This window comes from Sceloporus undulatus, chromosome 7 (assembly GCF_019175285.1).
Source record: "Sceloporus undulatus isolate JIND9_A2432 ecotype Alabama chromosome 7, SceUnd_v1.1, whole genome shotgun sequence".
Lineage (NCBI taxonomy): Eukaryota > Metazoa > Chordata > Lepidosauria > Squamata > Phrynosomatidae > Sceloporus > Sceloporus undulatus.
This window is the reverse complement of record NC_056528.1, coordinates 42,828,595-42,855,412: the sequence shown is the minus strand read 5'-3', so window position 1 is coordinate 42,855,412 and position 26,818 is coordinate 42,828,595. Positions and strand designations below refer to the sequence as shown.

Here is a 26,818-nt window from a genome sequence, read left to right as displayed (position 1 = left end):
TTGACTTATGGTGACCCTATGAATGAGAGACCTTCAGGACACCTTGTCATCAACAGTACAGCTCAGGTCCTGCCAACTCATGGCTTAATGTGGTCTTCCTCTTTTCCTACTGCTCTTCACTTAACCAATTCTTATTGTCTTTTCTAAAGAGTCATGTTGTCTCATAATATGTCTGTCAATAGCCTCAGTTTGGTCATTCTGGCTTCTACAGCAGCAGTTCTCAACCTGTGGGTTGCAACCCCTTTGGCGGTCGAAGGGGTCACCTAAGACCATCAGAAAACACATATTCCCGATGGTCTTAGGAACCGAGAACATCGGTTGGGAGTCACTACAATATGAGGAACTGTATTAAAGGGTCACGGCATTAGGAAAGGTGAGAAGCACTGTTCTAGCAGGAGTGCAGACTTAATCTGCTATTTGTTGTGTGCCTTCAAGTCACTTCTGACTTATGGCAAACCCTATCACACGGTTTTCTCAAAGATTTGTTCAGAGGGGAATATGCCATTGCTTCCTTCTGAGGCAGAGAGAGTGCCCAAGATCACCAGGTTTACATGGCTGAGTGGGGATTTGAATCCTGTTCTCACAGGGTCCTAGCTGAACATTCAAACCACTACATCACTCTGGCTCTCTTGATTTGCCCTAGAACCCATTAACTGACAAAAATGACACGATGGACACAGTACTGCTATGAGGGTGGAGAGCAGGAAAACCTTAGATTTCTTTCCTAGGTAAAAACACACTCTTCCCTTCTTATCTCTCTTACATACAGGAAGACACACACAACAAATGCTGACTTTTTCACTCTTCACAATGATACTGAATTGGTCACATTCAGTTTATATTTTCATGCATTTTGCATATACTATCTGGGAAACACATATATTTATGTATCAGAGTCAAACAACACACATAGAATCACATATTACAAAGCCAGGATTATCTAACAAAATTTATTATGTTTAGATTTGAACAATAGATGTACAGTATTTCTCCACACACCTTGCATCTAACCTATTGAATTCCCTGTGTAAAGGTGTGATGATGGACACTAGCTAAGGTTCAAGAAGCATCTGGTGGCTGATGCTGAAAATAAAATGCTGGATCGGACAGATCTTGCTTCAATGTTTTGTTATTATGGAAGTTTTGTTCTTATTGAAGCTTAACATTACAGGGAGAAGTAAATAAAATAATGAGATTGCTAACTAAATGTTGATTCTACCTCCTGTAGTAAACAGTCATCTCTGCCCACCTAGCCTTACCACCAAAATAGATTTGGAAATTTAAGTGGTCCTGGAAGATCTAATAAAGCTCTAATAAATTAGAATAACTTCAACATTCCAGTAGGTTTAAGAAATGTAGAAGTTATTAACCAAGTTGTCACCATCATGACAGGAACTATATGCCACAAAGGCAGAAACTTCCATTTTCACTGCAGAAGTAGACACTGACACAAGAAAGTTTTTCTGTCTCAAAATTGTTGCTATTTCCTTGACAAAGGCTCAAATCTAGGGCTTCCATCAAAGAAAGGAAAATACTGCCCAGAGTTATTTAATTAATATATAGACAAATCACAGTAAAATCAACACTCAAAGAATAAAATAACCCTACCATTCAAAAGAGTTAAGAGAGAAATTAATAAACTCACATGGTCTTGATGTTCAGCAGAATCTTTTCCCCAGTCCAGACCAGATGTGGCCTCTTGCTATATTCAGTTGGAAAAAGAAAAGTTCATAATAATTATGATTGAGGGCGATTCCATGGTCAGAAATACTAAAAGATAAAGGAGTTCAGGACGGATGGGACTTTCTCAAAAGGGAGATACTGAAGGCACAATTTCAAACAGTTCCAGTGAGGAAGAAAAACGGGAGGTGTCTCAAGAAACCAGGATGGATGACTAAGGAACTTTCAACTGAGCTGAGTTTGAAACGGAACATGTATAAGAAATGGAAAAAGGGGGAAATCACAAAAAAGGAATTCAAAGAAATAGCAGGCATTTGTAGGGTAAAGTCAGAAAAGCTAAAGCGCAGAATGAACTCAGGCTTGCTAGAGAGGTTAAGAACAATAAAAAGGGCTTTTTTGGTTATGTCCGCAGCAAAAGGAAGAAGAAGGAAACGGTAGGGCCACTGCGTGGAGAAGATGGCAAAATGCTAACAGGAGACAGAGAAAAGGCAGAATTACTCAACACCTTCTTTGCCTCAGTCTTCTCAGAAAAGGCAAAGGGTGCTCAACCTGAGGATAATGGAGCAGAGGACAGAATAGGGGAATTTCAGCACAGAATAAGTAAAGAGATAGTAGAGGAACATCTTATTAATCTAAATGAATTTAAGTCTCCGGGACCAGATGAACTCCATCCAAGGGTATTAAAAGAACTGTCAAATGTAATATCGGAGCCATTGGCAATAATCTTTGAAAACTCCTGCAAAACAGGAGAGATCCCAGCAGACTGGCGGAGGGCAAACGTTGTCCCCATCTTCAAAAAGGGGAAAAAAGAGGATCCCAACAATTATCGTCCAGTTAGTCTGACATCAATACCAGGAAAGATTCTGGAGCAGATCATTAAACAGAGAGTCTGTGAACATCTAGAAAGCAATGCCATAATCACAAAAAGTCAACATGGGTTTCAGAGAAACAAGTCATGCCAGACAAACCTAATCTCTTTCTTTGATAAAATTACCAGCTTGGTAGATGAAGGGAATGCTGTGGATATAGTATATCTTGATTTCAGTAAGGCCTTTGACAGGGTTCCCCATGACATTCTCACAAACAAGCTGGTAAAATGTGGGCTAGACAAAGGAACTGTTACATGGATCTGTAATTGGTTGACCGGCCGAACCCAAAGGGTACTCAACAATGGCTCCTTTTTATCCTGGAGAGAAGTGACCAGTGGGGTCCCACAGGGCTCTGTCCTGGGCCCAGTGCTATTCAACATCTTTATCAATGACCTGGATGACAGAATTGGGAGCATACTTATCAAATTTGCAGATGATACCAAATTAGAGGGAATAGCTAATACCCCAGAGGACAAGATCAAGATTCAAAATGACCTGAATAGACTAGAAAGCTGGGCCAAAGCTAACAAAATGAAATTCAACACGGAGAAATGTAAGGTATTGCACTTAGGGCGGAAAAATAAAATGCACAGATATAGGATGGGTGACACCTGGCTGAATGAAACTACGTGTGAAAGGGATCTAGGAGTCCAAGTAGACTACAAGTTGAACATGAGTGAACAGTGTGATGCGGCAGCTAAAAAGGCCAATGCTTTTTTAGGCTGCATCAATAGAAGTATAGTGTCTAGATCAAGAGAAGTAATAGTGCCACTATATTCTGCTCTGGTCAGGCCCCACCTAGAATATTGTGTCCAGTTCTGGGCGCCACAATTCAGAAAGGACATTGAGAAACTGGAGCGTGTCCAAAGGAGGGCGACAAAAATGGTGAAGGGTCTGGAAACCATGCCCTATGAGGAACGACTTAGGGAGCTGGGGATGTTTAGCCTGGAGAAAAGAAGGTTAAGAGGTGATATGATAGCCCTGTTTAAATATTTGAAAGGATGTCATATTGAAGAGGGAGCAAGCTTGTTTTCTGCTGCTCCAGAGAACAGGACCCGGAACAATGGATGCAAGCTACAGGAAAAGAGATTCCACCTGAACATTAGGAGGAACTTCCTGACAGTGAGGGCTGTTCGACAGTGGAATGCACTCCCTCGGAGGGTGATAGAGTCTCCTTCCTTGGAGGTCTTTAAACAGAGGCTGGATGGCCATCTGTCAGGGATGCTTTGATTTGGATTTCCTGCATGGCAGAATGGGGTTGGACTGGATGGCCCTAGTGGTCTCTTCCAACTCTACGATTCTATGATTCTATGATTCTATGATTTAACAGTGCTAGGTCAATATAATTTGCACCCCAAAGCAGAGCAGCAGATCACACTCCTTGCCATGCCAAGCCAAGCCAAGCCAAGCCAAAAAATCCTCCAAGGACCACTCTTTCTATTTCAGTGCTTCCTTAAACTGGTCTTTTGAATGGAAAAATGAACTGAATTAAAAGAAATAAGTAACATTTGCTGCCTAAAAATACATTGCCAACTAGCACAGCTATTCCTATTATCAGACTCTTTTAGTCCTCAGTGTCCTGACTTACTTCAGTCTCCTATAAATGGACCTTAAGCATGTTTCTAAGTTGTAGCAGGGGAATGAAGCTATCAAACTGGAGCATGTCCAAAGGAGAGTGACTAAAATGGTGAAGGGTCTGGAAACCATGCCCTATGAAGAATGACTTAGGGAGCTGGGGATATTCAGCCTGGAGAAGAGAAGGTTAAGAGGTGATATGATAGTCCTGTTTAAATATTTGAAGGGATATCATACTGAGGAGGGAGCAAGCTTGTTTTGTGCTGCTCCAGAGACTAGGACCTGGAACAATGGAATCGGTACAGTATCTCCCTCAGCAACCCTGTAATCTGCTACCACCTTACATTTCATTAGTCCTTGAACATGCGCATGAATGAGTGCCTTGCATGGATGGTGATTATCTGTGACTCATAAATAAAAAATAAAAGAGCCAGCATGTGTAGGGAGAAAGTCAGAAAAGCAAAAGTGCAGAATGAGCTCAGGTTTGCTAGAGAGCTTAAAAACGATAGAATGGGCTTTTTTTTGTTATGTCAATAGCAAAAGGAAAAACAAGGAAATAATACAGTCACTGCATGGAAAAGATGGTGAAATGCTAACAGGGGACATAAAAGGCAGAACTCAACATCTTTGCCTCGGTCTTCTCCCAAAAGGAAAACCTTATCCTTTTAAGCTTTTGAGTCATCATTCCCCATGTGTCTAAAAGTCCTTTTTTTAACACAAGAGACAGAAATGTGCTTTGCTTTATATAGTTTTTCTCTCAGATCTATAGAAGCTGATGCAAATATTTTTGCAGCCCTCCTGAACTTAATGCTGTTGACAGACACCATCATAAACTTTGGTTACAAGAAAAACCCAAATGCCTGTTATGGAAGAATGAAACTTGCAAGATCAGTGCCTGGGGGGGAAATCCTACCTTTTCTTTCAGAGTTTCAAGTAATTTGTCTAGCTGCCTTTTTTCTTCATTTACTTTCTCCAGTTCAGCATCTCTTCTTTCACATTCATCCTGTAGTTTCAGGAGATGCTAGGAAGGAGAAAAACAGAAAGAGTTTTACTTAGTCCACCAATCCTAAGCATTGTAATGGAAACTGCAACAAATGGAAATGCATACTCAACCTAAAAGTAGTATTAAACAGATAAAGGTATTGATGCCTCCGACCCATCTTAGGCCAAGCTGTCTTCCAGGCAAGCCCTTTTCCTTACCCAAGCTATCTCCTTTTGTGGCCTTGCCCCCCCCCCATCAACACAGAAGACACAGCAGTTCCCAATTGCCTCTTCATCACAATCACCAATATTCCAAATATCTTCCCTTTTTTTGTTCCTTATTTAGACCACAAAATTGTTTACAATACTAGTGAGAAAGAAGTTTGTAGAATAACATATGGTTATCACACTACACACGTTAGCTGTGCTACAGATTGTCAAGATGTTTGTGTTATCATTTTGCTAATGGTCAGTATGAATGATATAGTCGCTTTCAGTACTTTCTCTACCTAATTTCACTGACAACATAGTCACCTTCCTACTGTCAACCATGTGCAGTGTATATATACATGAATCTCTCAAATTATGCTCCTTGCTTCTCAAGATGTATATTACAATCCATGAAAGCTCATGCTACAATAAATCTGTTCATCTTAAAGGTAAACTGGACTCTTTGTCGTTTTGCTGAGATGGATGAATACAACCATCTCTTTGGAAATTGCCAACAAGTATATTTTACTTATGCTACAAATCATTTCAGATACAACTGGCCAAAGTGGTTAGTAGTTAAAATTCCTCGGGGAAGAACAATACAGAATTATTATATGTGGAAGTGGGGATGAATGCATGGGATCCAGTCTTTCATTCTAAGCTGGAGGGAGCAAGAGCTTTCTGATACAGAAGATACCAACTCACAGAAGTAGCCCTTCCACTTAACTGAGAAATGTGAGACCAGATCAGCGATCTAGCTCATCCTTCCATTGCCTCGTAGGGATACTAAACTATCCATTCAGTAGTGCAGAGCCCCAGCCCTGAACAACTCAAACCCCCTCAGGAATATCAAAGTAAAAATTCAGTTTCCAAAAACAGAATGGGAGCAAACAGGAAAGATGACATCAAACACATTCTGAGAATAGTATATTGCTTTCTTTACAGTTCTACATTTCTCCCAAAATTGGGACTCAAAGCAATTCACAAGAGTTTTTAAAAGACAAATGATAATATAAACAGTTTAAAAGTACAGCCCCTACTGAATCAAAGCTCCTGCCTTTGCTGCCAACAGAAGGACAGCAGGGAGGAAGTGCAGTGAGCTTGGCCTCTGCCACCAAGCAGATGGTTTCTAGAGCCCTTGCTAACATCATGGCCAAATTTGAAGAACTGTTCAATGGCACAAAAAGGAGTGATTTAAACTTAGTAGGCTTTGCTAGAAAGTTTTGCTTTAGACCAGTGATGGTGAACCTTTTAGAGGCCGAATGCCCAAAGCGCAACCCCAAACCCATTTATTTATTGCAAAGTGCCATGTCCCTCTGGCTTTCTAGTAACAAACTGGCAAACTCTGTGCTGAGGCAACAGCACATGTGCCCACAGAGAGGGCTCTGAGTGCCACCTCTGGCATGCGTGCCATAGGTTCGCCATCACTGCTTTAGACAGTCAGTTTAAGGGAGCAAAAAGATATGCAGTTAGGAAAAAGTGAGAGTCTTACCTGCTGCATGCTTTGCATAGCCTGCTGAAGAATAATCAACTGTTGGTCTTTGCCTGTGTCTTCTTCACGGCCCATTTTACCCTGCTCTTGCTTTAAAAGCTCCACTTCATTCCTGTAGGCATCCAGCTGACACCGTAAACTGTCATTTTCTTCCTTCAGCGCTTCTGTTTGTGACAGTAATACTGGGAAGGGAATGAGGAATGAAGAGAATGAAAGCAAAGAGAATGGACTCACTGGTGGCTTTGGGACAGAATGCACCTTCAAAGTTCTCTCATTTGTACACTAGTAAATTTTCTAGAATGTATTCTTCTAAATATATGTCCACTTCTTCCTTGGACATGATGTGCTGTACATGTGCCTGATGTTTTATTTATGTAATTCTTAATATGTCTTTCCACTAAAGGCAGAGCTAAAGGCACCTAACAAAATTAAAACAATTAAAAAGTCATAATCAAAATATGAAAACATATCCAACAAATACACATCCCATAAAACAAAATAAACAATGGCAGACATCAGATTAAAAAATCCTTTTGGCAGCAAATCAACTAGATGCCAACAGCTCGTCTGGGAAAAAAAGCCTTTTCGAGCCTGTGGAAGAATAACAAGTAATTGAGGTAGCTTATACTGTCTCAGCAAAGAGTGCTAATGCTTGGGTGCAGCCAGTGAGAAGTCTTCTCTCAGGTTCTCACCAACTGTGCCTCTGATAATACTATACAAAGAGTATACTAAAGAGATTAACACTCTTGAGCAAACAGGCTCTTATGGGAGAACATGGTCTTTCAAACAGTGGCTTGCAGCTGGCTATCACTTGAGTTGCTCATTGTGCTGCAGGCTTGCTTTATGTTTGTGACACACATGTAACCTGGATTGTGTTAGATCAGTGTTGGAATAATATCACAAGTCCTTTGTGACAGGAGACATAGGTACATGTAACAGCAGTACATGAGAAACAAAGCATTTTCTATTGGCTTGGTGTTAAGTGGTGCCTGTGGTCAGCTATTGGTGCAATACCCTGGTATAAGTTTGGATGTTAGCATTCCAAACAGCAGCAACACAGATTTACTGCATAGGCAGATCATCTTAATATACATTTATCTCAGTATCTTAGTATAGTTAGATTATCTTAGTATATATTTATTGTATAGGTATGTCGTCTTAGTAAACAGGTGATGAGGTGCCTTGGCCCATGACTTTGTGGCTTGCTCTAACTTGCATGTCCTTCAAGTATGGTTTGAAGCAGCAGCAGCCACCGCCCTGAATTTTGCTCACTGTTGGCTCAGAACCAGTCTAGGTTTTTGGTTTCCAGTTCCCAGAATCCTTCAGCCAAATTGAGGGATTCTAGAAATTATAACAGGGAAAAGTAATGCTTCCAAATTCTACTCAAAATACTCTGGGTTTCTTTTTAATGTTGTGTCAGTCATGTGACTAACTCTTTTTCTCTTACCTGACTCTTCTGTCTCTTTGGGCTCTTGTGGCTCTGTGTCATCATCAGACATCTCCATCTCTTCTTCTCTTCTGATGCCCATTAGCTCATCATTGTGAATGTTACGAATTTCCTAGAAATTAAAGAGCACTTTTAAAAAGAGATTGTACCAATCACTTCTGTATATTTGTTCACAGTGAATAACTTGTGGAAAGTATGGCTGGGGAAGAAAGGAACAAAGAGGAGGAGAAATCTAATGATATGTTGTTAAGCATAATTATCCAAAGCGTAAGTCCATCCATCATTCAAGCTCTCAGTTTTCATATGTTGTACAAATCACTTGTTTCACAAAGTTTGAAGCATCTAAGCACAAAATCTATGCACAAAGTGTGATAAGCATTATAGTTTACAGTATATGGAACTTCCAACCAAAGCATGGAGATATTACTTTTTATTGTATAGGCAATAAAAAGAGTTGGACTACAACTCATAATTCTCCAGCCAGCATAATCAATGGCCATGTCAATCGAACTCTCGAGGGCAGCTAGAGATTTTATGAGGCTAATCAATGAACATTTATATCATCTCGTGTTTGAGGAAGTCTTAGCATATCTTGATAATGTGTTGATATATTCCCAGGACCTTGAAGACTGTGTTGATGCAGTTGCTAGACAACCAACTGTATGTCAAATTGTCAAAAAGTGAACTCCACCAGGACAACATAGGTTTTTTAGGATATCGCATTTCCACCCAAGACATTGAAATGGACTCAGCCAAGGTGCAAGCTGTGTTAGATTAGGAGCCTTCCAGGACACTGAGGCAAGTGCTAAGTTTTTTGGCTTTTGATAATTTTTACAGATAGTTCGTTGCTAAGTATACAAGTGGCTCTGTTTATCAGTGACTAGTTAAAAAAACAAAACAAAAAGAGGGTAAAGAAAGGGAACAAACAAAAGCCTTCAAGCTAAGGAGCTTTGGATATCAGAGTGCCTGTTCAGTTGGGAACCCATCCTAAAATATCCCAACATCTCTCAGCCATTTGTACTGCAGGTGGATATGAGTGATTCTGTGACAGGGACCATATTATTACAACAAGACTATGAAAGTGTACTAAGGCCATGTACTAACCTTTCAACAACAACAAAAAAAGAGTGGGCCTGAGTTAAATTGGTCATGTTGGAAGAAAGACATGGCTGCTGTAAAATAGGCTTTGGAGTCCTGGGGACAGTTGACCCTTGCCCTTCTGAGGTCTGGATTGACCATCATAATTTAGAGGCACTGTAAACACCCAAGAGACTGAGTCCCAACAACTGTGGTGGGCCAAATTTTTTTAAAGTTCAACTTTAAGTTAAAATACCTGTCGGGGAGGAGGGGGCAGCTGTCCTTGCTGACGATAGATTTCAAGTATCTGCCTTGCTTTTCCCTTACGTGGCATGTGCAATCAGCACATGGACCATAACCACTTCTACATGAGATTATACCAGTGGGGTCCGCTGTTCCACCCCACTCCTCTGGTATTCAACTAAGTGCAAGTACAATACACAAACGGACAGTGCAAGGTGTTAGAGCAAAAGGTCAGTGCCACCATATTCCCACAATACTAGGCCAGTTTTTAAAAAGATATTTTAAAACCAACTGCTAGGAACCTTGAGTGCCACTGATGAAGAGAACCAGGGGAGGAATATCATTCAGCATGGTATTCTATTTTACAATCCCCCATCAATATACAGCGGACCCTCTCCGTTTATAACAAAATCCATGTATGCTGAAGTCCCATTAAATATAATGACATAGCAAAATGGTGTCCCTTATGAAAAATGGAAAATCAAGGTTTCATATTTGAAATTTATACTTTTTTTGAACATTTTCAAATTGTGGATGCTTGAATTCGTGTATAAAAAAATCCGTGCATAAGAAGAGCCGACTGTACTAATCATGTCTACTATGGTGTTGAACTCTCATCTAAGCACTCACTATGCCTCCTCCTGCTCCCTCACCTTCATTCTGGAATTCTGGTGGTGGCCTCCTACAGAGTAAATCCACAATGTGACTGTGGAGGTTATTATTTCTCAAGAACGTGTCTCTCATTCAAAATCTGTGTCTCCCCACCACTCTCCAAACATAAGAAAAGGGGTGGCACTTATGCCCCATGTTTCCGCAAAGAAATGCCCTCCTTTGGGATTGAACTACCATTGGCAACTGTCCACCAAAGCCCAGTTGTTCTTCATATAGCCTCACTACCCAGGAAGCTGAAGATCCTGGGATGGGAGGAACCATTGGTTGCCCAGGTTTGGGTTGACATCATCTCACTGTAGAAGGCTGGCATGATATGGCAGTTTGGCCGTTGGACTAAGACTCTGAGAGATTGGGGTTAAATCCCTGCTTTGCCATGGTAACCCAGTGTCTCAGTTGCAATTGAAGACAATGGCAAAAATCGAATCTTGCCAAGATATCCCTTAAGTCACCATGAGTTGGAAACAACTTGAAGACAAGTAAGAACAACACTATAATCTCACAGTAATACTGAATTTGACTCATTGGCCTTGTTTTGGTGGAATCAAATTTTGTAATAAATTTTACAACACTATAATTGATATTTAATGTTTGTTATAAGCTGCTTCAGATATGGTCCACCATTGGAAAGGGGCACATAACTAAAGGTAAACCATGGGTTACTGTGACCAAAAGCAGCACATTTTGCTTCAAGAGTCAAGCCAACCTGCCAGACAACCAAATTCACTGTCTCTCCACAGTTTATATACTTGTTCAGCCAAGAGGTTCATTTGATTTCCCCTAGATGTCAAGGTAAATAGGAAACAACATTAGAAATGTCAGTAAGTATAATTCAAGAAAGCATATATTAAGTCTTTGCTGTTTGAACATTCCATACATAAGAAATATATTTGTCTGCTTTTTCCCAAGTAGGAGAACCCTCTCTGCCAAAGTCATTCAAGGATGTATTGGAACCATTTTCCACTTCCTTTGCAGATAGAACATCTAGCCCAGTATGACTGGAAGCACTTTTCCAGGTCTACATGCTAATCTCCCAATCTTTATCTGGAGATGCTTTGCACTGAGACAGCAGCCCTTTTGCAAGGGAAGGAGTGATGCAGTCTAAGTGGCAACACTCACCTAAAGAAACAATTCAAGTAAGGGCAGCAAACACCATACTGTTATTCATAACTCACTTTAAAACTACTTTCTTAATTGAGACAAAACAAAACTTAGTGCATGTAAATTTATTAAACTAATTAATAATGCAAACTGAAACAAACAGCCATGTAAACATGCTTTCTTAAGAACAGTATCCAATGGTATGGACCTAGTCAGACACTAAAAGCAACACTTCTGGTACAGTGAATGGATACGTATGAAGGACGGGGTTCTCAGGGAGCCCCAGTAGTGCAGTGGTTAAGTGCTAGTATTGTAGCTAAAACATTGTGAATTCAATCCCAGGGCTACAAGGCTGATTCAGCCTTCCATCCTTTCGTAGGTTGTTAAAATAACTACCTAGGTTGTTTTGGGGCAATTATCTTATAGACTGTAAACCCTGGCTTAGAGAGTGCTGAGTTCACTATTAAGCGGTACAGAACTGTAAATGTTTTTGCTATTGCTCCTTCATCACAAAGGCACAGTTAAGGATTCCTTCCCTGCAGAGAAAACCATCTGGTCTAACAGGTCTCTCCATACTGTACAGGCATGGCTCCTTTATGGTGCATTCAGCAGAGATCCAGCAAGTTCATAAACTGATTACTATCTTGGCTGATTCTATCATTCTGGTAAACTTTTTTGTTATGTTTTGGTTTGTTTTTAATGTTTTAGTAAAATTTGTTAGCAGACTTGGGGTGGACTGTTTACAAAGTAACAAAAGAACAGGATTTCCTCCCCTAAATTAAAAAAAAGCTTCATTATCAGTGTACCAGTTACTCTTCAGGACAGGCAGAGCAGGGCAGGATATATATGTGTGTGTGTGCCTGCCTTCAGGTTTGTCTGTCAACTCATGGCAACTGCATAAATTTCATAGGGTTTTTCTTAGGCAAGGAAAACTCGGAGGTGGTTCTACCAGTGTCTTCCTCTGAAATAAAGCCTATAGCACCTTGTAATTGTTGGCAGTCTCCCATCCAAGGACTTAACCATGGCTGACCCTATTTAACTTCCTAGAACAGACAGGATCCGGTGCCTTTAGAGCATTCAGGATATGCATTTATGTTCATCTTCATCCCTCTGGTCTGGAGATGAAGTTACAATTTCTACTATCAAGCAGAAAAATACCTACCCTCTTTTACGAGTTAAATGACCAAATGACTTACCTGAGCCTGTCACATGCTGCAAGGAACAGTAACCTTTGCAAAACCCATTTTGTTACATGCTCAGCTGCTTCCCTCACTTGGTGATAGACGCATCAGCTAGCCCAATTGTGTTTGTGTGATTCAGAATGGCCATGAGCACTATGAAATCACAGACGCTGGTGCTGCTTACATGCTTGACCAGAGCTTGGAAAAATTATGTCAATTATAGTCGAAAAAGTAACTTTTCCAAGCTGTTCTTGACCACTTCATGTTTAGATGGCCCTTCAAGTTCCAACAGCAGGCTATAGCCCCATGTTAATTCAAGGGCACATTACAATCTTCTGCAGAACTTATAGACCAGGGATGGGCAAAGTGCAGGTTGAAGATGCACATGCAGGATTATTTTTGTGGCACCCAGGGCCACCAAGGAAGTCAAAAAATGTTTTGCACCCCAAAATTCCCCAGGCCCTGGAGAGACCCTTTTGTGAAACAGGAATTGAACCAGAAATTACTTGCACTCACCTCCTATGGAACTGAAATAGAAGGGGGGAGGGGATAAAAACATATGACAATACCCCCTCCCTGTTGTTCTCTTCAGTGTGCCTTCCAAAATAATGCACTGCTAAAACTTTCCCAAGTTTCTTTGACTCTTCTGAAACTGTTCTGTCCGGTTTCAGTGCTTCCTAAAGCCCTAGTAAATTCAGCTTAGTTACAGTGGTTAACACCAGATGCAATGAACTCCTATCATCTGCTCACCTGTCATCCTGAATGGGGATGATGGACACTGGAGTTTGATACAACTGGAAGGCAACAGGTCAAGTCTTCCCTGACTATGCAAAGCAGCACCATTCTGGAGATCCTTTGAAACTATAGCAATTGAACTATTTCCGTTTCAGGTTCAATAGCAAGCACGGTTACTCAGAACTGAGTTTGAATGAATCTGACAGATCAGTCTTTCACCTCTGCAACAGCAAAATTTCTACCATACCTGATAGTGCTTCACCTGGGCTCCTCAGATGTGTGGGAAGGGGGAAGAGAAAAGAAATTCCATGGAAAAAAACTGGTACCCCTTTGATTCAACTGTTATTACCAGTTAAGAATTAGGATTTACAGGTGCCCAAATTCTGCTGCAACTTGATCCCAGAGCATTAATCCTTTCTCAACGATGTCCATGTGGGATGTCTGTAGCTTCCCAACCACACAGTCACTCCCAATGCTATCATATCTCTTTAGCCACTGTCCACAGATCATTAGACTACAAATAAGGGCTTACCCACATGGCATACAGTAAATTTCTAACTGGCTTTTTGCCTCTGAATTCCTGAATCCATATTACGGCCAAACAAAGGACAACTTCCCTGTAACATGTTTTGGTACAATATTGCTAATTATTACATCAATGTTTTATGTTTTTCCAGTCTCCTTATCAATCTCTGGCTCCTCGCCCTCCCCATATGGGACATTATGGACTTTGTGTACTTACCTTCTAGAGTTAGACTAAAAACATCCATCCTTTTTTATTCAAGTCTGTAGGCCAAAAAGAAGGAACTAACAAAAAAAAAAAAAAAAAAAAGGGGGGGGGGGGAGAAGGTACCAACCTCAGCTTGCTTGCACCACACGCTGATGTTCTTACGTTGAGCTTTCGTGAAATGGTCCCAAGCCTTTTGTTTGGATGCCGAATGGTACACAGCAACTATCTGCTCGACTGCAGTTTCAAAATCAGCAGGCAAAACCAGGCCACATTAGCATCCAGAGAAGGCAAGAGAAAGGAGTAAAGGAGTAAGAGAGGGGCAATCAGGCAGGTGGTCCAATGAAACTTTATGGTTCTTTTGGCACAGGCCAAAGCTGAGATGGCGCCCAAGAAAAGGCCAGACAATGCTTGGAAGGCAGCTAGTACAACAGGGAGTGGTGTTGATTGTTCAATCAGGTAGAAGCCAAGATAAGAGAGGATACTATCTTGATGAGGAGGCCATGACAGTAAAATGTTTGAAAAACACTCAAGCATGAAGTTTCTCAAGGAATTCAAGATGAAGAAAGACACTTCAATATAAAACAGACCATGGGACAATAAGGCCTTTTCTCAATTACAGGATTATTATCCAGGCTACTTGTAATCCACAGGTTTGCAACTGTAAATTGTAATGACTACAGAATACTGCACCCTGGGAATTTGAGCTTTTGTTTTCTTTTAAACTCAGTTTCTAGTCCCTAATACTACCACAGAAGTGGTATTATTGTACTATCACTCCCAACATAGCCAAATTGTAAGGAATGCTGAGAGTTGCCATCTGACAACATCTGGAGAACTGCCATTTTTCCACTCACATTACAAAGACAAGCCTGCAGAATGTCAAACCTGAGGAAAAAAGGAAGAAGAATGGGGTTTCCAATGGAATTTCCTTGTTGTGCCTAAAATTATACAAAATCAGTTCACAGTCATATTTCTACAATTCATAAAGAGCTTTTCCTGGGGTGGGATTTTATTCTATTTTTGAGAACCAGAATAGAAACTGTACTGAAAATGACATGGGCTGCATCTGCAAGTGCAGAAGTAAGCCAGTTTCACATTGCTTTAACTGCCATGGCTCAATGCTATGGAATTCTGGGAGTCAGAGTTTGTTGTGGCACCAGAACATTATGCAGAGAAGGCTAAATGTCTCACAAAATTACAGTTTCTAGAATTTCATAGCACTGAGCCATGGCAGATAAAGCAATGTCAAACTGGATTAATTCTGCAGAGCAGATGCAGCCATTGCAATTTTGATATGCTGCCCCATTCTTTGCTAAATTAACAGACTTTCCAAATTCTCTAAAACACATCCTGTGGGATGCATGCAACCTTTTGTGACCCCCATGTCCTTCCTGGACTTATCACTTCCCCCCCACCTTCCAAAATAGTGAACTGCTACTCCTGGAACTCTTTCAGGAGCAGTGATTCTTGTTCAGAGAAAATATTAATGCAGGGGTGCACAATTCAAGTGGGTCTGGTGGCCAATTTTCTGTCCCCAGGACCCTCTGGGAACTCCACTGATTTTCAAAAATGTTAAACAAACAAAAAACAGGAGAGGCTGGAAGACCACTTCTCATTGGGGGGGGGGGATTTGGTCAATGTTAGACAGTGCAGGGAGACAGTGAGGAAGGTATTCAAGGTGAGCGTTTTATTCTCTTTATCTCCTGCTCTCCCAACTGCTGCTTATTCTATACATGTACTACACCTTCTGGAATCAAAGGCCAATTTGTCAAATGGTAACAGAAACATGAAACCACTGAAAAACCATAACTAGTCAGACTGTAATGATTTACACCTTCAGAAACTGCTTGATGCACCTCAAGAGACTGTCACACAGTACAAGGTTAACCTTTAGAACATGCATCAAGCCAAAAGATGCTAAGGCAGCTATTCTTCAAGTAGTAAGATGCTACAGTGTCATTCCGCACCAAGGAACTGGCATCTTACAGTGCAATCAACAGTAAGATTGAGATAAATGGAAATGGGAAGAAAACTTGTACACCAGCACAAAGTTGGTAAAAGTAAGGGATTAATAATAATAATTAATAATTTGTTTTATTTATATACCGCTATTCCAAAGATCATAGCAGTGAACAGCAAGTAAGATAATTAGTAAGTAAGCTAATTTGCCCCCACAGTCTGGGTACTCATTTTAGCGACCTCGGAAGGATGCAAGCCTGAGTCGAGCTTGGGCCCTTTTGCTGGTCTTGAACTTGCAACCTTGTGGTTTTGCGTGAATGGCTGCAGTACAGGCATTTAACCACTGTGCCACCAGGGCAGATTTGGGACCTGATGAGCTTGGGACCTGGCAAATCCAGAGACACCCCTGCCCCTAAAATACTCTGGATGAAGACTTACGGCCAACAGAATTTTCCAATCATGGAGTTTTCCATGGCTGCCTTGAATCCCATTTTGGGAGAAAGGTGGGAAATAAATCTACTATAAATAAATTGTAGGGTAATTTAAGTTTCCTAAGGCTTCAACCTTTAGTAAGGAAACAAAAATATTGAAATATCAAAAATGTCAAAGCCAAGCTTGTTAGGCTCTGGCTTTAAAATCAGCAGAGTAGCAGAAATATGCCTTTGTCTAACTATGCTTCCCTGAGAACTAAGATTGACTCAAAAAAACAACGTAAGTAGCTTGCAGTTCAAACTAAAGTTTAATATATTCCACTCTTGCCATACGTGGGGATCCGTTCTGGACACCCCCCCCCACCCCACATATGGCCAAAAATAAATAAATAAATAAATAAATGGGACCTCAAGTCCTGTTTGTATGAAAGGGGTGCGCTTTCAAATGCTGCATAGCGTAGGCACACGCCCCATTCATTCTATGGGGACTTGCTGTCTGCATGACATTGAGTCTGCGTATGGCACTGTAATGGCTTTACTCTGTATTTACATAGAAACTCTATCCTATTCTAGCTAGTGAATAGTTCAGAAAAGTAATATTTATCTCACCATCTTTCCAAATAAAGTTAAGAGATGAGAAAGATGGAAAACATCCATTTCAGATGCAAATCTTTGAGGGAATGTCTGTTAGTCCCAAAGGAGAATTAACTAAATCACATGGTTAGTTTGAGAGAGAGAGAGAGAGAGAGAGAGAGAGAGAGAGAGAGAGAGAGAGGAGTCTGCATGAAGGAAATTCCTATCTATCTGAGGAGGGGGAAAGAGAAGGCAAAAATCTTCCAACATAAATAAATTTTGCTGTTGGGTAGACAGGACAATTGGAGGATGCCTGTGGAGGGGTGCTTCCACCTAATCATATAATCATAGTATCATAAATATTATAGGAAGGGACTGCAAGGGCCATCTAATCCAACGCCCTGCCATAAAAGAATACACAACTAAAGCACTCCCAAAAGACAGCAATCCAGATCTGTTTCAAGACCTCTGAAGAAGGGGAATTCACCACCCTTCAAGGTAGTCTATTCCACTATAAATGATTACATTAAAGAAGTTCTTTCTTATGTTTAAGTGCAATTCTCCAGTAATTTGAAACCATTGGTTCATGTTCTAGTCTGTGGAGCACCAGAACACTTGCCCCATCTTCTGCAAGACATTCCTTCAGGTATTAAAATATGGCTATCATATCACCTCTAAATCTCCTCTTCTCCAGGATAAACACACCTAGCTCACTAAGCTGTTTCCTCATAGGGCTTGGTTTACAGACCTTTTACAGTCATGGCCCTCCTCTCCTGAATATGTTCCAGCTTGTCCATATTCTGTGGTGTTCAGAACAGGACACAATAATTCAGATGAGGTCTGACCAAAGGAAAATAGAGTGACACTATTAATTCTCTTGGCACAGCCTAGAACTGTATTTCACTTTTTTGAATGCCATATCACCCTACTGACTCATGTGACCTACTAAGATCCTTAGATCCTTTTCACATGTTTTGTTGTCCAATGAGGTGTCATTCATCCTATAGTTGTGCATTTAATTTTTCTGTTTAAATATAGCACTTTATTTGTACAATGGGCCCTTCAGATCTGTGGGGTTTGGTTCCAGGACATTGCACAGGTACAAAACAATGTAGATAATCACACCTTATATTATTAAATGGTAGTGATGTGAATATGCATGCTTCAATGTGTCTGCGTTCATGTTGCCACTATTTAATAATAAGTGGTATGACAATCCAGTCAGTTAAATTCACAGATCTGGAGCCTGCGAACCCAGAGGGTCCACTGTATTACTTTGAAAATCTTTTTTTGTTTTGTTTTGCTTTGCTTTAGCCCAGCTCTCCAATCCTTTAAGATTATTTCAAATCATTAATATCTCTGACAGGGTATTAGCTGCCTCTCCTAATTTGGTGTCATTTGCAAACTTGATAAGCATGTTCTCTGTTCCATCATCCAATTCATTTACAAAGATTTTGAACAACACTGGGCCTAAAACAGAAACTTGTGGCACCCCACTAGTTGCTTCTCTCCAGGATGAAGGAGAACCATTGGTTAGTGGTCTTTTTGAACAGCTCATCAGCCAGTTACAAATTCACCTAACAAGCACACTGCCTAGCCTACATTTAATTCTAACACATGCCATCAAAATTAGATGTAGGCGCTAGCATTGCTCTAATTAGTTACTCATTGCCAGAGCATGAAGATCTTGTAGGGCATTCAATGGGAATAACCTTCCTTGAGATGAATCCTGATGACCAGCAACAAAAATCAAGACAGCACTCCCAGAGCTGAGAAGATCATCAAATCCTCTTTAGCTAACATTTAAAATGGGGTGAAAGGGGGAAACAGAACAATGTTACATTACCTTGAACACTTAAATCTCCCAATTTGTAAGATGACCTGCAGATCCGTGAATGAATAAAGAGGAGCAGAGATTTGGCTACAAACTTACCTTTGTTGCCTATGTCCCTAAGCAATCACCAAAAGCAAAAGAGCAGCCTGCAGAAAGCAACATTATTAAGGAGGAACTAGGTAGCTAAGATTGCTCTGAACAGGAATTAAAAAGACTTTAACTGGGACTGCCCTCAATCAATGTGCAAAAATGCCATTTGCTGTGTTATGTCTCCTGACAGGCTGGGTTGCTATAAACACACTCCATCTGTTAAATTTTGCTATTTGCCTTCAAGCATAATGCCCTGAGCCACTTGAATCCTACATACCTTAGAGACCATACCCTCATCTATCTCATTGCAGTCTTTAACATCACCCAAATGTGTTTTTCTGACTGCACTACTGTACCAAATTAAGTTGAAAATATACACAGCAGTATATCAATATGTGTGGTGACTGCGCCATTTTCTCCAACAACTCACCAAAATCAAATTCTGATAGGTTCCCCAAAGCTCTCTGTTAAGTCTCTTACTTCCATGAGGATTAACAGCTAAGTTCCATTTCATTTAAAAACTAATTTGAGATGCCCAGTTTTATGTTTCAGATGCTTACAAGTGTATACGCGTTATACGCGGGCACACTTTACGCGGTCTTGAGCGTATGTGCTCAAGCCGCAGGGCACAAGTGACGGCACATCCCATTCAAATGAATGGGCGTATGCGCCCGTGGCGCCCCACGCACCGCCACACATGAGCCCCATTGTTTCCAATGGGGCTCGAGCATAGGCATAATTCACCTTACGCGGCGGGGTCCGGAACAGATCCCCCGCATAAGGCAAGGGCGGATTGTATAACATTTTGATGATTATCCTGGACATCCTAACATTGTGGGTTATAAACCTAAAGGCATTTTGAAATAAGTGGAATAACAAAAAATAAACCTAAAAACATTTTGAAATAAGAGAAATATTTTTCCTGTATCTCCATCTCCCTCCATACCCCCCTCTCTCTTTCATCTTCTGTACAAAAAATAAAACACGAACATTACAATTCCACCAAGCAGGATTTTGGAAACCCCTATTACAATGCTCATACACTTACACTGAGCAAGAATCCCTGACAGTGCAAGCTTGAATTTCTCCTTTGCTTCCTCCATTTCCTTTTCATGGGCTGCTTTCTCATTGGTAAGTCGGCGGATGTGGCTATTGACTGACTGGATCATGGAGTAAAAGTTGTTCGCGCTCCGTCTGTTCACTTCCCCACGTTCTATCCAAGTCAGCAAAGTCTGTACAGCCTCCAGAAACTTGGAATCATCTTGCCCAAGAGGAAAAAAGTTTTCAAGTATAAAGCACTGGTGTATTTGCCAAGTACATTTATCTGATCATTTCCCCCTCCCTCCATGCAATTATATTTAAAAGGCATAAATGGAAAAATGCAGAGAAAATTTTTTACAGGCCTCCACACAAAATAGTATATTCAAGTAAGATAAAATTCTGAGGCTATAATTTGGGATGCTAACAGCACAGCCGACTGTAGTGTTCTCATCTGGGTCACCATGGAGAAAGACCAAAGCTCAGTGGCTGAGAATGTGGCTTACATGCAGTAGGCCTCAGATTTAACTGCTACATTTCCTTTAAAGAATCAGGACAGCAGGTAACTGAATTAAACAATCAGATAGCAGGTAACAGGAAAAACCTTTACATTAAGCCAAGACAGATGCGCAGTTTCAGTAGACAATACTGAGCTAGACAAACTAACTTTCAGGTGCCCTCGGCACGTGTGAGGGTTGCCTGGAGGGCGGAGCGCCCACACACCCCACAACCCTCGCACGGGACGAGGGTGTAACAATGGCTTATGTAATGAGTGCGCCAGTGGCACATTTGTTATGCTGCCACTGCAGCTTCAAAAGAACCCGCTTTTTGTGCGGGTTTTTCCCCACCGGCAGGAAGCCTCACCGTTTGGCAGCTGAAGCTTCCCTCTGGCGGAAAAACAGGCGCCGGCAGGCCACCCTTTTTGGGCGGTCTGTACCAAGCCAATCTGAATATGAGTTATATAAGCATCCTGTGCTATCCTCCTCTTCAGCTACCAGTCTATCAAACTAATGCATTCCTCTGCAGCCTCTAGTACCTTTTAGCTTCTCAGCAACAATAATACATTCGTGATCTGAATAGTGGACCACAGGGGGTGGGGAAGGAGGGTGGAAGCGCTCTTCTGCTATCCTTCTGCGATGGCGTTCCTCTCGGGCCAACATCCGCTGCTTGCATTCCCACTCGTAGAGGTCATCTCGGGCTTGCGCAAAATCCACATGGAGGCGACCTGTGTCTTTTTTATCAGTGCTGGAACCCAATCTGATGCGATAACCTGGCAATAATGGTTGAAGAAATGACAGTTACTTTCTGATTTGATTCTACTTCTGCTGCACACTGGCAACATGGAAAGGGAGGTACCAGTCTGCTCTGACTCCAGCACTGCCAGAAAATACCATTCAGAGGAAATGCAAGCAGCAACACCTTACACACAGTTGTATCAATGTTTGTGTCTGATGCATAAAGTCACAGACCAATTTGTTTGCAACACAGTTAAAACATAGCCAAAATCAGCTCAGGTAAATCCCTTTAGCAAATACAATAATCAAAATGTAGAGTTGTGAAAGAATAAGCTTAGAAGGGTGATGGTCAAACAATAGATACACTAGTTGCTGTTCATATTAAAATTGCACCTCCTAGATTCCTGCAAGGGAGCCTGTCTTCAAAAGAATCTAACTGGGCTTTGAAAAGTTTAAAAACTCAACAGCTACTTTCAAGTAGGTTTTACAAAGGAAATGATTTTAGGTCAAGATTTGAAGCTATTAATATTATCATTTATTTATTTTACAAAATTTCTGTATCGCTTCCCAGCCCACAAGGGCTTCCGAGGCAATAAAAAAATAAAAATCAATTAATACAAACATTTTTTTAAGCACACCAAAATACTCTTGAAAAACTCCTAAAAGCAATGTAAAAACAATCCTGGAATCCAGTATTAAAACAGTTAAAACAACAGTTTTAAACACTTAATGCCATGCAGAACAGAACATTTTGGTTGCTCAGCAAAAGCTTAAAAGGTATGGGACCAGTCTAACTTCCTTGGATAGGGAATTCCACCAGGTGCTGCTACAGATAAAACCCTGTTATCTGTACCCACCAACCTAATTTAAGCTCTCTTTTATCATACTTTATTCTTAACAGGGGCAAGGGTGAGAAAGTGACTGACCTAAAGTCAGCTACTGACTTTCATGGGTCAATGGGGACTCAAATTTGGATCTCCAAAGTTCCAGTCCAGCACACTAAACCACTTTAGGTCAAGAAATTATTTTACTGATGCTCCCTTTCCACCAAATATTGTTTGTTGCATTAGAACTCTTTCTTCTTCTTTTGATGATATGGCCATAGAGAATTTCCTTATTAATGTTTGAAATCCTATGTTGAAATTTTCCTCATTTATATTAATGTCTTGCATGTATGGCTTTTTAAATATGTGGTGGAGTCATGCATTTTTCTCTTCATATTAGTCAAATTTAGAAAATCTGTCTTCATAGAATCATAGAATTGGAAGAGACCGCAAGGGCCATCTAGTCCAACCTCCTGCCATGCAGGAAATCTAAATCAAAGCATCCCCGACAGATGGCCATCCAGCCTCTGTTTAGAGACCTCTAAGGAAGGAGACTCCACTACACTCCGAGGGAGTTTGTTCCACTGTCAAACAGCCCTTACTGTCAGGAAGTTCCTCCTTTTCCTATAGGTTGCATCCATTGTTCCGTGTTCTAGTGTCTGGAGCAGCAGAAAACAAGCTTGCTCTCTCCTCAATATGACAACCCTTCAAATATTTAAAGAGGGCTATCATATCACCTCTTAACCTGCGGCTATTCATAGAAACCTCGTACCCTTCTCTTCTCCCTAAACATCCCAGCTCCCTAAGTCGTTCCTCACAGGGCATGGTTTCCAGACTCTTACCATTTTAGTTGGCCTCCTTTGGACACACTCCAGCTTCTCCACATCCTCTGTGAATTGTGTGTGCCCAGAACTGGATACAATATTCCAGGTGGGGCCTGACCAAAGCAGAATCAGTGGCACTATTACTTCCCTTAATCTAGACGCATACTTCTTTGATGCGCCTAAAATCGCATTGGCCTTGTTAGCTGCCACATTGCATTGTTGACTCTGTTCAACTTATGGTCTACTTGGACTCCTAGATTCCTTTCACACATATAAATCTCGTTCAGCCAGGTGTCACCCATCCTATATCTGTGCATTTTATTTTTCCGCCCAAGTGCAGTACCTTCATTTCTCCCTGTTGAATTTCATTTTGTTAGCTTTGGCCAGCACTGAAGTCTATTCAGGTCATCTTGAATTCTGATCCTGTCCTCTGGATATTAGCTACTCTCCCTAGTTTGGTGTCATCTGCAAATTTGTTAAGTATGTCCCCAATTTTGTCCTCCAAGTCATGGTAAAGATGTTGAATAGCACTAGGCCCGGGACAGAGCCCTGTGGGATCCCACTAGTCACTTCTCTCCAGGATGAAAGGAGCCATTGTTGAGAAACCTTTGGATTCTGCCAGTCAACCAATTACAAATCCACATAACAGTTGCCTTGTCTAGCCCACACTCTACAAGCTTGTTTGCAAGAATGTCATGGGGAACTTTGTCAAAGGCCTTAATGAAATCAAGATATACTATATCCACAGCATTACCCTTCATCTACCAAGCTGGTCTTTTATCAAAGAAAGAGATCAGATTTGTCTGGCATGACTTGTTTCTCTGAAACCCATGTTGATCTTTGTGATTATGGAATTGCCTTCTAGATGTTCACAGACTCTCTGTTTAATGATCTGCTCTAGAATCTTTCCTGGTATAGATGTCATATTAACTGGACGATAATGGTTGGGATCCTCTTTCCCCCCCTTTTTGAAGATGGGGACAATGTTTGCCCTCCTCCAGTCTGCTGTGGGATGTCTCCTGTTCTCCAGGAGTTCTCAAAGATTATTGCCATGGTTCCGATATTACATTTGCCAGTTCTTTTATACACTTCGATGTAGTTCATCTGGTCTTGGAGACTTATATTCATGGAAAAACAGGTATTCCTTTACTATCTCTTTACTTATTTTGTGCTGAAATTCCCCTATTCTGTTCTCTGCTCCATTATCCTCAGGTTGAGCACCCTTTGCCTTTTCTGAGAAGACTGAAGCAAACAGGGGTTGAGTAGTTCTGCCTTTTCTCTGTCCCGTTAGATTTTTGCCATCTTCTCCACGCAGTGGCCCTACTGTTTCCTTCAGCTGCTTCTACTGTCTAGGTCAACACTACATTGTAAGAGTGAAGGTAAAGCCATCTTAACCTGACAGCTGGAATTGAAATATAATTATTGCACATATTCTTGGAAGATGGAAAAGATGGAACAGGCATGTGGCCTTGCAACTGAAAAAAATTACCCTCGCCCAAAAGCATAGACAAAGAACACCTCCGGACGATAGATAGCTTTGTCTACCATGTACTCCTCAGCAAAACGGATGTGGCAAAATGCTTTTTACTCTTCCGAGGGCTATGATCTCACCGCATGGCTCAAAAATCTCTACAATGTTTCTTCTGTCCCATTTTCTGGCAGGCCTCCAACAAATACCGTCTTGCATCCTGGAGGTCTTTCCCTTGTAGTAGGAGGGGGAAGATCTAAGAACAGCAAGGAATATGATACAGAAGCTTGACACAGCAGAAGGCACTTGGTATTCATCTACAATCTGACAACAACTGCTCTGCATTCATATTTAAGTGTCGGTTTGGCTAACTGAACTGTGCCAGGCAATGTTATCCCGGCCTTAAAATACTGAAAGCTAAGATCTTTCCAGGACAGTAGTTTCAAGCAGAAAAGATCCTTTTGTTTATTTGGTGACAGCTCAATGATGGATTACTACTAAAAATAAACTGTATGAACAAATGCACACTCCATCCCATATAATCCTGGGAGGAACATCACCACCACATTATAAAAGAAGGAAATGAGAGTTTTTGTAAGTTTACTTGGCTTTCTTTTCATTAAACTTTAGATGTTATTAGCCTGTGCAACAGCTGATGCTAAAATTTAATTTCCATTTGGAAATGTTCCTAACTTCTTTTTCCATTCTATGATGATCAACATTGTTGCTTGTTGTTCTTCAGATATGAGTGTTACAAGTCTTAGTAATGGTGCCTCGGTTACGACATAATTCGTTCCGCGCGCGTTGTAACGATTTTTTCGTACCAAAGCCATGCGCTAGCGCTGAAACCGTTCGTGCGAAAACGCCGAAAGCACAAAATTTTTTTCGTAGCGAAAAAAAACGTACCGGAACAGTTTTTCCTAGGATTTTTCGTATCCCGGAAATTTCGTAAGGCGGTGCTTTCGTATCGGGTACCACTGTATACAGTTGGCCCACCCCTTCTGCGGGCTTGCCTTCCACGGAATTGAGCTCATGCAGAAGGCAAGCCCCAACAGAAACAATGGGTGCCGGGTGTGCCCCATTTACTTAATGGGTTTGAGCATACGCTCAATTCCCCTTATGCGGGATTCCAGAACGGATCCCTGCATAAGGGGCAGGATGACTGTAGTTTATTTTCTATCTATGAGTCCTCTCCTAAAGACTCACTAGCCAGAGAACATTTTTAAACAAGAGAGAATAAATCAAAATAAGTTAGTACTAAATACTAAAGCTGAGTACTGGAAAGTTATTCATTTACCTAATTTTATCAAGTGACATTTTAGGACACAGTGTTGACATTTATATTCACTCAGCCATTTTGTTTTTGTAGCAAACTACCACTTAGCATGGCGGGATGGTACAAACATGACTATCCCCTTTAGAACATGAAGTGCTCAAAGCTGTTGGTGCTCCCACAGGTGGCTTTGGTCACTTCTAATAGAACATTCTCTATTTTTATTGAGTTAAGCTATTAACCACAATCTTTCCACATATTTTACACATCATCACTACTGAGACTCCCCCAGTGGACTCTACAAATGACCATTTCTAACTCTAATGGAAGGATGGGGAACTCCAACATATTATATATCCAACTTAATCCTTGGGGATTCTCTCCAATGCCATTCCCTTTCCTAGCACTACAAAAAAAAATAATCCCTTATTCTAATGCTCAGAGACAAATCCCCACTTTTCTCTGATGACAGAGGAGAAACTGTCCCTTTGTCCAGGTGTGAGGAGTGATTACTCCTGGCCTTTGGGCACAAAGTCACTAAATGATGTTCCAGACTGTTCTCTGCATGGAATATATGTGTCTCCATCTCCTTCTCCATACGAAGCAATTTGTGCCTTACTCTGTACATAGAAAGGCACACTGTTACATCGGGTGTCAGGGCTTTGTGAGACAGGGGCCTCCCACAGGCGATCTGAAAAGCAATCTGGCTGCTGAGGTTAGAACAGTTCCCCATCCTTTTCCCTATTTATCTCTATGGAACTGCAGTTATGACAGTAAGGCTCACTTGGGTTAGGAGGAAAGAGGGTGCAACTTTGCAGTGAATGATCTCCTTAGCCACTGGCATATCTGACGGGATCGGTGGCGGCACCATTCCCAAGCCAGCATCAGGGGATTAATTGTGGGATCCCTGTCATCATTCCAAGGGCAGGGTCAAGTCTGAAAGACAGAAACCAAAAAGCAATATTATTTCAACTGCAAACGTTTAAGGCCTCATACAGGCAGGCCAAATAAAGCTGCTTTGGGTCACTTTAGAGGTATGCTGTTAAATGATACATGCATCCTACGGGCCGAGCCACGCCAAAGCCATGCTCCAGTCCTAAGACTGGAGCGCAACTTTGGCACAGCTTTTGGACTCTTGGACGCATGCATCATTTAAACAGCCTTACCTCCAAGGGACCCGAAGCAGCTTTATTTTGGCCTGTCTGTATGGGCCTAAGAATTCTATTAGGATTTGAAAAAGTAAACATCACGAACTTTTTAAAGCTTCAAAATGTAACAA

The 26,818-nt window shown here is 41.2% G+C and overlaps 1 protein-coding gene across 5 annotated transcripts in view; it reads right to left on the bottom strand.

Annotated features, from left to right (window-relative positions):
- The window catches only part of ENOX2 (ecto-NOX disulfide-thiol exchanger 2), a 47,464-nt gene that overhangs the window by 3,637 nt on the left and 17,009 nt on the right, over window positions 1–26,818 (bottom strand). For all 5 annotated transcript variants that reach the window (XR_006105021.1, XM_042479255.1, XM_042479254.1 and 2 more), the window contains 7 exons: window positions 20,952–21,185; window positions 19,926–20,138; window positions 14,118–14,224; window positions 8,255–8,366; window positions 6,808–6,989; window positions 5,038–5,145; window positions 1,646–1,702 (listed from right to left, as the gene is read on the bottom strand). Coding sequence is in view for 4 of the 5 variants with exons in the window: in XM_042479255.1 (XP_042335189.1) it covers window positions 1,646–1,702; window positions 5,038–5,145; window positions 6,808–6,989; window positions 8,255–8,366; window positions 14,118–14,224; window positions 19,926–20,138; window positions 20,952–21,185 (1,013 nt within the window). In the remaining variant the exon portion in view is untranslated. The remainder of the gene's footprint in view (window positions 1–1,645; window positions 1,703–5,037; window positions 5,146–6,807; window positions 6,990–8,254; window positions 8,367–14,117; window positions 14,225–19,925; window positions 20,139–20,951; window positions 21,186–26,818) is intronic.